This window comes from Zosterops lateralis (assembly GCF_965231275.1).
Source record: "Zosterops lateralis genome assembly, chromosome: 1".
NCBI classification, from domain to species: domain Eukaryota; kingdom Metazoa; phylum Chordata; class Aves; order Passeriformes; family Zosteropidae; genus Zosterops; species Zosterops lateralis.
Genome location: NC_139762.1, coordinates 100,784,696 through 100,798,926, shown reverse-complemented (window position 1 = coordinate 100,798,926; position 14,231 = coordinate 100,784,696). Strand labels below are relative to the sequence as shown.

The following is a 14,231-nucleotide window of genomic DNA, read 5'->3' as shown; positions in this document are numbered from 1 at the left end:
ACGTGATGACACAGGAATCTTTCCGATCACAGCCTCCTCTGCTTTATACCTGCTACCACCGAGTGCTTGCCAAAACCCTTTCTTGTCTATGTATTATGAAAGACTCGCTACTTTCTCCCTGTATTCCCGTGACAGCTCATCTGCTTTTTAAAGCAGAAAACCTCTCTACAACCTTTTTCCCTACTTTGATCTAGGACACAGAATAACAGTATTTAAGATTTAGTGGGGATTTTCCACCATCTGCAAGAGATGATAACCTCTCAAGTGCAATGCAAGAACCAAAGTCAGAAAATTAAGTGTCCATGTCATCAAGGGAATGTGGGAAAAGGAAAAGGAAGGGAAAGCAATTCAGACTTGTGAGTTTTATGACTACCTAGAGTAAAACAAATCATGTAAATATTGCTTCTTTTCCCAGTTTGATGTAGAAACTTGTAAAGCTCTGATTCCTGTAAACGGTACGGACTTTCAGAGAATCACAGAATATTGAGTTGGAAGGGAACCATTAGGATAATTTCAAAGACTTCTGGGCTCTGTGAAGTTCTGCAAATTTAACTGGCTTCTTGCTTTGCTTTCTCTCTCCTGTGTTGATAAATACTTCATTTATTCAGATTGGAATAAAATAATGATGACCAAGTTAGGAGAATAAATACCCTCCTGGGTTCTGTTTCTCAGGGATGTTTCACATTAACAAAACTAAGGCATCAAGGAAGCTGGACATACGAGAAATAATAGAGACTTTAGCATTTTTGACTCAATTACTGAGTGTATAACTTGGGCATGATTATGTGGCCTGTTTGAGCAGCTCTGGTTTGCTCAGGCACCACTCACACCTTCCGCATCAGATGGCTGTGCCAGCCCTGCTGGAGACACCCTCTTGTTTGGACCAACACTGAGTCACACCGTGCCTCAGCTCAGCAGAACTGCCTCTGCAGGCTTCCTAAGGCAGGGCATACACTGCTGCTCACACTTCGGCCTCTGAGTTGTGCACTGCTAAAAAAACTGGCCTTCTTTCGAAAACCCTGAGAAAAGCAGGTCTTGCTCATTCTTGTTCCAGGCTGTGTCTAGTTCTGGGTTCCTCATTACAAGAAAGACAAAGAGCTACTGGAGGGGGTCAAGCAGCAGCCACAAAGACCAAGCGCCCCTCTTATGAGGAGACTGTGGGAGCTGGGCCTGTTCAGTCTGAAAACTGAGAGGGCATCTCATCAATACATATAAATATCTCAAAGGAGGGTATCGAGAGGATGGTGCCAGGCTTCTTTCCATGGCGCTTAGTGACAGGACTAGGAGCAATGGCCACAAAATAAAACGCAGGAAGTTTCACCTCAACATGAGGAAGAACTTCTCCACATGGAAGGTGGCAGAGCACTGAACAGGCTGCCCAGGGAGGCCTTCCCTCTCTGGAGTCGTTCAAAACCCGTCCAAAACCCACAGGACGCGTTCCTGTGTCACCTATTCTAGGTGATGCTGCTTGGCAGGAGGGGTGGAGCGGATGATCTCCAGAGGTCCCTTCCGAGCCTAATGATTCTGGGATTCTGTGTGGTTCCGTTTTTTAACAACCTTCTGTCGGCCTAGCACACGGAGCGCCCGCCGCCCCCGGAGCGCGGCACAGCCCGGCCTGCCCAGGCCGCAACCGGGGCTCTCTGCCCGGGGCCGGCCCGCAGCACTCGGGGCACTGGGGGCACTCGGGGCCCTCCGGGCACTTGGGGCACTCGGGGCACTCCGGGCACTCGGGACACTCCGGGCGCTCTGGGCACTCGGGGCACTCCGGGCACTCGGGGCACTCCGGGCACTTGGGGCACTTGGGGCACTCGGGGCACTGGGGGCACTCGGGGCCCTCCGGGCACTGGGGGCACTCGGGGCCCTCCGGGCACTTGGGGCACTCCAGGCACTCCGGGCCCTCCGGGCACTTGGGTCACTCGGGGCACTCGGGGCCCTCCGGGCGCGGCGCAGGCGCGGGGAGCAGGCGGGGCCCGGGCCGCTCCTCCCGCCGCTCGGGTGCCCGTGATCCCTGCGCCGTTCCGTAGCCGCAGCGCAGGGAGGCGGAGGAGCGCGGCCGAGCCCGGCCCGCCGCGCTGGCGAGATGGCGGCGCAGAAGATTAACGAGGCGCTGGAGCACATCGCCAAGGCGGAGAAATAGTGAGCGGAGGGTGCGGGCGGGGGGCACCCGCGCTGTCCGGGCCGCCCGGGGGGCCGAGGAGACTCCCGTGCCGGGCGGCGGCACAGCGGAGAGGGGCAGGGTTTGGTAGGGCCGCGGCACCGGCTCAGGAGTCGGGGGCATGACTGCTCGGGCCCTCCTCGGCCTGAGGACACCCTCCCGACGGGGCCGGGTGCTGTAGGGGGCCTGTGCCCCGAACAGGGACAGTAAAGCGGCCCTAGGACTCGCCGGGGAAGTCGGTGCGCTCAGAGGCCTGCAGCCGGAGCAGTTTCCTTTAGGGCCCTGTGGTCCCTATTGCTCCCACCCTGACGGCACAGTGAGGGCTGTCGCTGCTGCCCTTCTGCTAAAGTTAGTGGGAGGAAGACGGGTCGCAGAATCGATTAGGTTGAAAGAGGTTTCTGAAATGATCGAATCCAACCTGTGACCCAAACACCACTCTGTCGACTAGAGCAGAGCGCTCAGTGCCACATCAATCTCCTTAAACACCTCTGGGGATGGTGGCTATCACCTCCCTTGGCAGCCCATTGCAATATCTAATAACCCTTTCTGTGACGAATTTTTTCCAAACGTCCATCCTAAACCGTCTTAAGGCTATAGATAAGTGGGAGAAAAGAGTTATGGAGACTGTGTTCGATAAAAGGGCTTGACTTTGCTGAGGTGGTGTGTGTTTGTTTCTTGCCCATGAGAAATGAGAGATTGCTGCATCTTAGGTGGCCTCAAATACCTGTACTTAGGTTTATCTTGGAGAGCTTAACATCTATCATAGTGTGCTAGTGTGTATTTTAACACTGAACAAGCCATTTTGCTTGTAAGGCTGAACTGCACAGAGTGCAGTATAGATGTAATAGAGCTGACTAATCCAAGGATGCCATAGTTTTACTAAGAATAGTGACAAGGCCTCTGGAAATCACAGCTCAAATGTAGAAATTGGCATAGAGGGAAAACTTCGAAATTGAAGATACCCAGCATATCTTACTCAAGTTACTTGACCGAAAGTGCCCTCCAGCAGAATTAATTTCAAGTTTATCTGGAGAACTCTTGCGATAAAAGTCACCAAGACTTTTGTGTGTAGATTGAGAGCATTGTGTATTTCAGCTTGATGCATTTGAGACTCTGACTGTGATAAAAATAACAGATTTTAAAGGCTTGTGTTAGAGTTACACATTGTGGTTGTCATCCAAGAAAGACAACAAGACCACCTTAGGATACGTGCACAACTGTTTGCCAAGTAAAGAATGTATTGCATATGATGTGTTGGCCTACAACAAATATGCCAGTAGGCTGTAAAATTATGGTATTATTTTAATTTCTTCTAGAAATGAGGAAGTCAGCATATTGAATTCCAAATTGCCTGATGACTCACCTAATTTTTCAGTGTTCATTTTCCTCTATGCATACATAGTGTGGCATCTTTTATGTCATGATCTCTTGTAGACATATAAATGACACGTGAGTCTTTGTGTTGGTAACATTTGTGTATGCATTTGAGAATTTTTGATAATTCTCAGAAGAAAAAAAAAATGTAGAGGAATGCTGGAGACTTCCTGATGTGTGAAAAAAAAAATATTGTCAGGTATTGTGGTATTAGAAATCTGGAGATACCATGTTGGTGTAGGAGGAAGTATTTTTCTTCTGCTGACTTCTTACTGCTGAGAGGATGGACTTGGGAAGGCTCTCTGGGAACAGTAGAAGCATGTTAGGATGAGGGTCGTAGCTGTGGGAGATAATTTTAGTGCTTTATGCAATTCTTAACAGTGCCAGCATTTGTTGTTGTGGTAGTGATGCCGTCGTAGTTTTGGCACAGGTCATTGTTCATTTCCAGGGGTATTCTAAAGTTTGAAAAGTATCTGAAGTGCCTTGATGGTAAAACATAAAAGCTTTACTAATTGTTTCTTGTGTTTTAGCCTGAAAACTGGATTCTTAAAGTGGAAACCAGATTATGACAGTGCAGCTACTGAATATGGGAAGGCAGGTACGTGTAGCTTTAAAAATGGCCATATATATTTCAAAGTATTCATCAAGCTTAGTCCTTGATAACGTTTTACGTATTTTTATTACATTACTGTGTAAGTAAAATTGTTATGAAGACCAAATATAAGATGAAACAACAAAAACTCCTCTTGGTAGCACTGTAAAATAAATTTCACGTTGTACCCGGAGATCTAGAACAGTTTCCAAAACCAATTTCCTTTTCAAGCTCCAACTTCTAGTTTTTATATTGCTATATGTGACAAAAATAAAGCTTTCTTTCCTTCTTTCATTTGTCCACCCCCAAATCCTGTGACTATCTACAAAACAACAGACGTTCAAGCTGGTTTTAAAATTTTGCTTTATCATCATCTTATGAAATATGTCCTGTCAAAGTCTGTCTCAGTAAGGTGAGATGCTGCCAGGTTAGTTGTTTTTTTCTCAGGCACAGTAAGGGCTCTTTCCTCCCTTTTTCCCCTGCCAAGTGACACACTGAACATAAAATCCTTGCTAGTTGATTTGTTTTTGTTCTTAAGCATTTTCTTCTTTCTCATAGCAGTAATTTGTTGTGGTCTTTTGGCTTCTTACTCTGGGCATTCCTACTTACTCACCTAACACTGAATAGAAAAATACGAACTTGGAGAAACAACTGGGGCATTTATAAATTGAAATTTATTTGAAATCTTGCTTTATATTTTATTAGTAAATGAGATAGAAATACATATTTGTACCCTGAAATGATTGTGCTGAAGAAGTTATGGGTGTGCTTTGTTGGTGGTACATTTCTGATTTTGCATAACTCCTAAGATTAAAATTATATAAATATGCATTTCTCCATTTCTGTAATTAAAATACAGCATGAGTGACTCTCAAAGTCCAGCTAAACACATTGAGAGCCATGTATGATACTGTGGATGCCTATGGAAGTGGTGTTGATAATAAATGTCTTTAATGGTAACTAAGTAACTAATGAAACTGTCTGGGAGTTTTGGGAAGACCTTGATAAACTGTAACCATGCATTTAAAGAGCCTGTTTGCATCTTTAGGTAGCTAAACTCACGAGCAGCAAGTGAAAAAGAAGACAATTTCAAGTTGTAAATAAAATCCTTATTTGCTTTCTTGCAGCTGTTGCTTTTAAGAATGCCAAGCAGTTTGACCAGGCCAGGGAAGCCTGTTTACGGGAAGCTGAGGCACACGAGAACAATAAAGCGTATCTTTTCATTGATTGAGAGTCTTTCTTTTTACAACTTTATATGTAGCCATACATTGCTATATTGCATTTATTCTGTCCTTAGAATTATTTATTTTTGCCTGCAGTTGTAGTAGGTTCTATTTGCCTTTATGGGGTTCCTTGCTTTGAAATTGGTAGTTGTGTAAGATTTTGTACATTAGTATTTTTCCTGCATTATATTTTTGTGGCTTTTGTCCTTGACTTCAACAATTTCGTGTCCAGTCTCTTTCATGCTGCCAAGTAAGTACAGAAGTGCTAAGTAATCTGAAACAGATTTTTTAACATTCAGTACAAGTATGAATTGTCATTTCGATCTCAGTCTAGTAAGTGTTCTGATTCAAGTAATTTTGAAAATCAGTTCAGTGGAACTTCAAAATTAGTTCAGTAGAAGTGTGAGCTAGGAAGGTCTGAAAACCTGTAATGGCCACCTGAAGAAATGATGATTTTGGCGTTCTTCAACACCTTTTGATAGCAAATATTTTTTCATAGATGAACTTCTCATAATTTTGAAATTCTACACTGTTGAGTTAATTAAGAAATTCCTTATTAAAGGGTACTTAAGAGATGACAGTAAACCAAATACTGCCTAGAATAGATTTTTACTGGGGAGTGTGGTTGAATTTTGTGGAAGATAAAGTTACACGTGTTCTGTGTCATTAAATAAAACACTTAAAACATCCTCAAAGCATTAAATATTAACAGTGAAGATGTTAGTCAGTGCACATTAACTTTTGTTTCACAGCTAGAGCTTGTTGTAATACATCATCTCTAACCAAATTGTAAATTTTTTTTCTCTCCAGAGCTTATGAACAAGCTGGCATGATGCTAAAGGTATTCTCATTTACTAGCTTTTATTTTTAAGTTCTATTTTATAGTGACGAATATAGTGCACTGGACCATTTTACAAATACATATAAGCAAATTGCATATTCAAGGGAAATTTTTTGTTGACTCATAGTCCCCACCTCTACCTTCAGTATATTAGGTAAGCAACATTTGTATTTGGGGGGAAATATAATTTTCCTTTTGTAGTAGGAAAAAAGAGTTCCTCATGTCAGAAGGTAACAGATGACTGATGGTGCTTTTATTCTAAACTATCACAAGTTCATGACTTACGCAAAAGTTTAGTACTTAAGAGTAAATTTTACGGAGTTGGTGGTAATCTTTCTCTAGCTAGCCCTACAAATTTATAAATAAAAATTGGAATCTAAATAAGTTATTGCTTTGATTTGTGTCTTTATTCCTTTCCTGACAACAGTGTTCCTGTGACTGTTGCCTTGTAGGAGATGCAGAGGCTCCCTGAAGCAGTTCAGCTGATTGAGAAAGCCAGTATGATGTACCTGGAGAATGGGACACCAGACACAGCAGCCATTGCACTGGAACGGGCTGGAAAGTGAGTCTCACTTACTATTGGTGGCTGGAATCGGTGCAGGGCATGGCTGTGTCTGGGGGTTTGTTTTATGTCTTTTTGATGCTTTCAGGTAAAAAATATTTTCCTTTCATCTGAAGAGAAAGTATTGATGTTTGTTACAGGTTAATAGAAAATGTGAGTCCAGAGAAAGCTGTGCAGCTCTATCAACAAGCAGCATCGGTGTTTGAAGTAAGTGCGGGATTTTTATGGGTGTTTTTGGTTTGTTGGGTTTTTCCTTTCAACTCTAAAATAAAAAAAAAAAAGGCTAAGATTAGGTTCTAATTATAGTTCCCTCATTTTACATCAGTAGTTGAGTAATGAAGCTGAAGGCTTCTCAAGCTGTAGAGAAGATGACAAAAGTTAGGAGTCAGATTGCTTTGTCTTTTTCTCTGTTTAGGACTTGACAGAATCTGAATTTTGTAGTTCAAGTGTTCTGCCTCTTGTTGGGCAGCACAGAGGGTAGAGAATGTGTCTGCTGTTGAGTGCTGGGACCCAAAATAATTTGAAATCCCTGAAGGCACAGAAGAAAAGATTTTGCTTGGTGCTCCACCCATTCCATGAGCCAATGATTTGCATTTTTACAAGTGGCTTTGATGTACTTCTCTATTGTCAGTTGTCCTGTGTTTCCAGACTAGCAAATTTGCGTTGACTTTCCTCTGCTGAGCAGATCCATACCGGAGCTGGCTGTGAAACTTGGGAGCACCAAGACACTTCATGTTTCCCTTGAGTGTGTGAACTGCTGATCTAATAACTAACAGTTCTTCTAAGTTACAGGTGACACGCTTAGATTAAGGTCTAGTGGTCTTAATTCTGTCCAAATGAAATAAGAATGTCTGAATTCTTTTCTTCTCTAGAATGAAGAACGTTTACGGCAGGCATTAGAAATGCTAGGGAAGGCATCAAGACTTCTGGTCAGAGGACGCAGGTATAGCTTTATCCTTTTTTGTTCTCTTAATGTAGTTGAATCTTTAAATGTGATTTTGATTGTGGTTTTCTGTCTTGGTGTTGTTTGATTTATGTACTATTAATTCTTATTTGAAACTCGCTTCAAGCTAAGATCCACTTTCTGTGGGATATGCCATGTTCATCCAGGAACCACCTGTTTCATGTTCTGGGGTGGGAGAATGTGACCTGAAAGACTTTTGCTCTGTCATAACACCAGTTTTCATTAATTCTTAAACTACCTCAGGATTTTTTCTGGTTTTTTCCCAACATTAATATGTAGAAAGTACTTGAAAGTCTTCTGTAGCTGTGGGATACAAAACAGAGGAATTAAGACTGACCTGAGGAAAGAAATCTGCAGCAGTCTGATTCTGGACTACTTAAAAAAGAATGAATCTTGGAGTCTCACTGAGACAAGTTTAATTGTAAATTACTTACACCAGACTTGACATTCAGTTAATCTTAGACTTGCTTCACTGAAACATTTAGGTCCTTTAAGAACTATATTGCTAGTTTATGGCTCTCAGACTAACTGATAGCTTATAGTAACTTCAGGACATGCAGAACTGTGTCAGTGGATGTAAGAAAGTGCTCATCTTGTACAATGTTACAAAAAACAAGGTTTCTCTGAATAAATAGCAGAGATGTTCTTAGCAGGTACACAAAAGGAATTGCTGACTGTATTTACCTACTCTGTTAGTAAGATCTACTGCCAATTTTTAGTTGTCTTGCTGTTTATTTCAGTAGACTTGCCACCATATTAGTTAAACACTTTGTAATTAGCCTTGGGTTCATTGTGTTGTATTCCTGGCACTGATAGTCCTGTTTTTTTGGTTTTTAGGTTAGATGAGGCTGCACTGTCTCTTCAAAAGGAAAAAAGTATTTATAAGGAAATTGAAAACTACCCCACTTGCTATAAGGTAAATTCCAAGAGACAGCTTCTGATAATACATTTCAATTTTTAAATTTTTGTTGTTACTGACATCTGACAGATGATGGGTACCTCTTGATTAAGCCGTAAGTTTCTTGCTAAAGATGAGAGTTTGTGGTGGTGTTTCCCCAGACTTCAGCTGTGCTTTTATAACTTTTAAGATAAGATGCTGTTATCTACAGGAGCTGTCAAAACCAAACCACATACAAATAAAGATGTTACCAAAAAAACAAGCTACAAAAACAGTTACTTGGGACAACAATCCATAAAAATACTATGGGACATAACCTATTTCATAGCAGCTGAGGAGAGGGCTCTCTACTTTTTCACTAGATTATTCTGACTCACTTGTGTCAGTTTCTTAGGATGACTGTGGGTTGTAATGACCCTTCTCATACTAGATACTATCAATCTACTATTTTTCTTATATTTTATTATTAATTTCTAAAGAATCATAAGGCTTACTTTTTTGTTTGTTTTGTTTTGTTTTGTTTAGAAAACTATTGCTCAAGTCTTAGTTCATCTTCATAGAAATGATTATGTTGCTGCAGAAAGATGTGTGAGGGAAAGCTACAGGTAAGTGTGCTTTGTGTCCTGTAATTTTAAACTTACACTGAGTGTTTCACTAGTGTAGATCTATCTTGCTTGACATAGTTCTATAAAATTTTAACCTACATTTCTGTTGACTTACAGTACAATAATAATGTTCCCTGGTGTATGGCTATCAGGAATCTTTTTCACACATAAGAGATTTAGCTGTAATGGCTACAGTGATTCTTCTTAACAAACCTAAAATACAAAGTCATAAAGAGCTAGTTATGTGTGACAGGGGAAATAAGATGGAAATTAAAAGTTCTTGCCATGTTACAGGAGAAAATTTGGTTTAGTGTTGAACCCTGGAAATTCTTCATTTCAACTTTCATTGGAACTTTAGTAGCAAAATCTCAAAATGACATGTTTTACTTAAACTGTGTTTTTAGTGAAATGAACATATGTGTAAGTTAAATTGTACTACTTTACCTTTAGAAATAACCTTTTGCGGTCAGTCTTTAAACATCTTGTTTATGTTTTCTAAATCTCCAGTTTTATGTACAGAAACTCATGACAGAATTTTTCTGCATGTAATGTGGAAAAAGAGTTTATTGACTGATCAGGAAAAAAAATACTGTAAATCCAGTATTATTGTTTTGTTTTGACTATGATTGTGGTCTTACTCGCAGTATGCAAACTAATATTACTTGAAGTTTAATTTCTATGGATATGATTCATGTACCTGTAGAAATCAACTTTTAATTTCCTTCAGTATACCAGGATTTAATGGAAGTGAAGATTGTGCAGCACTGGAGCAACTTTTAGAAGGATATGATCAGCAAGATCAGGATCAAGTTTCTGAAGTCTGTAATTCTCCACTCTTCAAATACATGGATAATGATGTAAGTAGGCAGATCCTGTGACTGGGTTTTGTTTTTTTCCTGGTAGAGGAAAATAAGAAGAGCACAATCTGTGTATTTACTGTGACTTCCTGTCATGCTGCCCTTTGGCTGTGAGCTTCCTGCATTCTTTTACTTTGCCTGCCAGTGATGGTGCTGCCTGCCTTTCAGATGGTGCGAAGGATTAGGTGAAAGAACAGCTTGTTAAGGATTTGCTGAATATGTTTAATGAGTTGACCGAAATTCAGTCCTCTTCTACTTGCTTCCTTAAGGGAAATAACAGTTTGCTGCTTCTGCTTTTTCTCAGAAATACCATCCAGCAGATGAATGTGTATAAACATGAACAGAGCATGATGCCTACAGGATGGCATAATTGAATGGTTTTTTCCACTGCTTATTCTTAGCAAGGTACTCATTCAGGATAGATTTTGATTTTGGAGCAAGTAGTTGTATCTCCCCACCATTTTTTATTTAATTGAATTTTTAAATCGTAGGAAGTATAAGATAGGAAAGGTGTGAAGTAATGGAAACATCCATCTCTCCCAAACCTCGTAACAGTACTGGCCAATTTTAATTCATTGCATACTAAAAATTAAGTCACTAGTCTTGCTGGCCAGCACTTGTAAGACTGTTTACATGATCTAATGCTAGATAATGTATGAAAAGCTACATACTGCAATTATTTCTTTTCTACAGAAAGCTTGAACTAGAGGAGCTGTGTGGCCAATTTATTCAATAATAAGCAGCATCAGTACAGATCTCATATCTCAGAGTATTTGAGAGAGAGAAAAATGAACCAATGTTATGATTATTCCAAGCTGGAAAAATATACCCTGAGAGCATCATCACTGTGTTTCTGTACTGAATGTTGCCTGCTTGCTTATTGTGAATATCAGTCTATTCTGTGATAGTACAGAAATGAAACTTACCTTGTTTTTGTCAGTATGCCAAGCTTGGTCTTACCTTGGTGGTCCCAGGAGGTGGAATCAAGAAGAAATCGCCAAATGCTGCCCAAGACAAAGCCAGAGGACCAGCTGCAGTGGGTTCTCATGCTGATGAGGAAGAGGATGAATATTCTGGTGGACTGTGCTAGCTACAGACTAGGTTGTCATAAATATCTGACTGACCTGTGATGTTGAGCATATCCAAAGGTACCAGATTTACCAGAGCTTCATTGCAATTGTGATATGGGAATCCTAATATTACCTTGGCAGCTTCTGGGTGCAGTGCAGGGGAAAAAGCATGATTGTAACCCATCATCTTGAAACATCTTTGGACTTCATCTCTTACCTGGCAGGAGCTTCCTTAGGGTCCTGCCTTCAGCTGATGGGAAAAAATTGAGGGGAATTTTACTAAAAGCACAGTTTAAAAGAAACCCAAACCTCAGAAGCACTGGAGGGAGAGTGGTACAAAATTTTAAATGCCAGATTTCAACAGCTGACACTTTTGGTCCCAGTAAGATGTTTGCAGTTGTTTTTGGAATTAAATGTATTAAATTAAATCTGGCTATTTATCTCCTGTTTAAGACATTTAAGGCAGACTGTTCCAGGCAGGATTTTTACTTGTGTAAGCACTAGGGGGAGCATTCAGTTTGTTTCCAACATGTTTTTACTCCACTGGGGAATATTATTTTAATATCTTATTTTTTTACAGCATCCACATGAGTGTGGAAAACACTAATTCACCTAGGTTGAAGTTATCTTGCAAGCCTAAAAATACCTATCTGCCTTTCCTCATAAGAAATGAATTGACCTGAAGTAAACATGTCCATGGTGTTTGTAATGTGCACCTTAGAAAAGGAAGGCGTGAACAACCATTCTTAGCAGTGTTTTTGAAGCGTGCCATAACCAAAAAAGAAACTGAAGTTAGCAGCTAATGTGCACTGAATATAAACCTCTGAAGACAAATGTTTAACAAAAACTTAGGTGGAATGTTTCAGTGATATGTTTGAGTTCCTGAGCGTCCTAGATGTTTATTTGCTAATCAGTATGCTACTCTATGAAGACATTTGATTCTTTCCTATTTTCAAAGCATTGAACAGATATCTCCTAAAAGTGACATTTTTCATACTAGCTTAGAATCCAAGATTACCAAGTTTTAATGCATCCTATTTCTATTTGGTTTTAAGTCATCATGTGTTTTGCAAGCTTCTTTGGTGTCCTAAATTTGTTTCACCATTTTATGCTTAAAAGTTGTCAAGTCTAGAAGTTGTACCTGTGGCTTGTTTCTTCAGCAGGACCTAAGCAAGGTCTGCACTAGGGTGACATCTCATGGAATCCAGCAGGGATTTGAATGTTGAACACCCAAAGCTCTCTAAACAAGAGATCAAAAGCACAGTGTAAAGTGTTGGGATAGTTTCTGCCATATTAAGAAATTTGATGTCATCAAAGATATCAAGCAAATGTCTGACAAAATTATGTCAGATGTAATTGTGATGAAGGTTCAAATTTTAGAGGGCTAATGTTCACTTTCCTTGGCGTGAAGAGCACTCAGTACCATTGAGCTGGGAACACAAACTGCAGCATAATTCACTGTCACGTTAGAAACTCACATTTATCAATTTAATGGGTTTTCAAAAACCAGTTTTGTGTATTTGTCTTGTGTAATAATAACCATGAGTTTTAAAGCTATTTAAGATGCATCTGTAGTTCTTCACTATCTGATGGGTAATTTCCCTTTGTTATAGTGATGTATATAAAAGTTTTGGCTCTATGAAATTTTAGGAAGTGAGTTGCTTTTCTCTGAGAATGCTTGCAGGTGTACATGAAAGATGGTTTTGAAGATTTTCCTAGAATTCTAGAATGCTTCTAGAATTTCCACTGTTGGAGGAACTGAGTTTAAATTCAGTTTAACTGAATTTTAACTTCTGCCTTCTGGATTTGTTAATCAAGTTGAACATAAAACTTATTATGGCAAGTCTTTATCACAGGTAGAAAAAAATGCACATGTAGGAACTCAGGGAACACTAAGTAATGTTTTTTTCAAGCATTTCCTGCTCCTTCTAGTTCTGAAATCAGTTTTATTGTGTGAGCACAAGGAGTCTGCTTTTTGTGTGTGTGTGAACAATTGCATGTATCTGAAATGGTGAGGTGTGTAAGAAAACTGGGAACTTTGTGTGCTTCTGTGAAAGAATTTCCAGATTTATTTAAACTGTGCTTGTAACCCTAACAGGCCCTTAAAATAAAAATTTAAATGTATGTGTTACATTTTTAAAACACACTTTCCATATGGCCAAAAAAAAAAAAAAAGTGCAAAACTGTCTTTCCCCCCTCCCTCAAGTTGTTTCTTTGTTCTGTGCCAAGTGTGGAAAATCTGGGACAAAAGTGGCTGGTACTAAGCTCCCATTGAATTGACATTTCTGATTCTTAAATGTAGAATCTTAATCTTTAATTGCAATGTTGCTGCAAAGACCAAATCTGCAGAAATGGAAGCATCTGAAAATAAGATGGTCTATTTTATATAACTTATTCTCCTATTTTAGATAGTGAAAGTGTGTTAGGAATGTTAACTGCCTTTTAGTAAATGTTTAACTAGATAAGAAACTGTCTGTATATTATGTGTTAGTGTTTGTTTCTATCTTTCAAAGCAATTTGCACACTTATGTAAATACCATTTAAGTGATCTAAAATGGAAAATATAACATTTACAGCAAGAGAGTTTCCAAAACCAGTGTTGACTGTAATAAAAAAATAAAGTTAAATTGTGCATGGGGGCTGAGCAATGGCCAATGCAATGTATATGTAAAATCAGAAGATTTCTAAATTATCTGTAACTTAATACTCAGATGATCGAGTGCAGTGTGAAACCTGTGCTTTTCTTGTTCTTTTCCCAAATCTGTGGTGTGATAGAGTACAAAATGTGTCTGTAACAGCTCTACAGATGCTGCCTCTTGAGAAGAGGCTGTGTGTTTCACCAACATGAAAAATAAAACTTGAAATTAATGGATTTATGGTAGCTTTCTCTGTTATTGATCAGGTCCTGCTGAGGGCCATCATTTGAAAATTAATGTTAATTATATTTAATTTGTCACTGGGATAGATTTTCAAAGTGTTTTTTTGGCCTGAGAATACAAGATTGTCATTATTAAAGTTGGAATCAATGGGGAGTTTGAAAACCAGCTAGATTTCACCAAACATAAGGATGTGAATTCTGTAGCTCTTTGG

At 39.8% G+C, this 14,231-nt stretch overlaps 1 protein-coding gene across 1 annotated transcript; it reads left to right on the top strand.

Moving 5' to 3' along the window:
* The first annotated feature begins 2,020 nt into the window (after window positions 1–2,020).
* NAPG (NSF attachment protein gamma) lies at window positions 2,021–14,011 on the top strand. Its single transcript, XM_083878438.1, has 12 exons — window positions 2,021–2,136; window positions 4,060–4,127; window positions 5,249–5,333; window positions 5,577–5,594; window positions 6,155–6,185; window positions 6,638–6,747; window positions 6,888–6,954; window positions 7,620–7,690; window positions 8,549–8,627; window positions 9,135–9,214; window positions 9,942–10,071; window positions 11,012–14,011. Exons 1-12 carry the CDS (start codon window positions 2,081–2,083, stop codon window positions 11,159–11,161), a joined length of 945 nt encoding a protein of 314 aa, XP_083734564.1. The 5' UTR covers window positions 2,021–2,080; the 3' UTR covers window positions 11,162–14,011.
* The last annotated feature ends 220 nt before the right edge of the window (window positions 14,012–14,231 follow it).

Excerpts from the sequence above, each read along its gene's own strand:
- NAPG (XM_083878438.1), top strand. The coding sequence starts at position 2,081 with ATGGCGGCGCAGAAGATTAACGAGGCGCTGGAGCACATCGCCAAGGCG. Across the intron at positions 7,691-8,548 it reads CTTCTGGTCAGAGGACGCAG|GTTAGATGAGGCTGCACTGT; the intron begins GTATAGCTTTAT and ends TTTGGTTTTTAG. Across the intron at positions 8,628-9,134 it reads ACTACCCCACTTGCTATAAG|AAAACTATTGCTCAAGTCTT; the intron begins GTAAATTCCAAG and ends TGTTTTGTTTAG.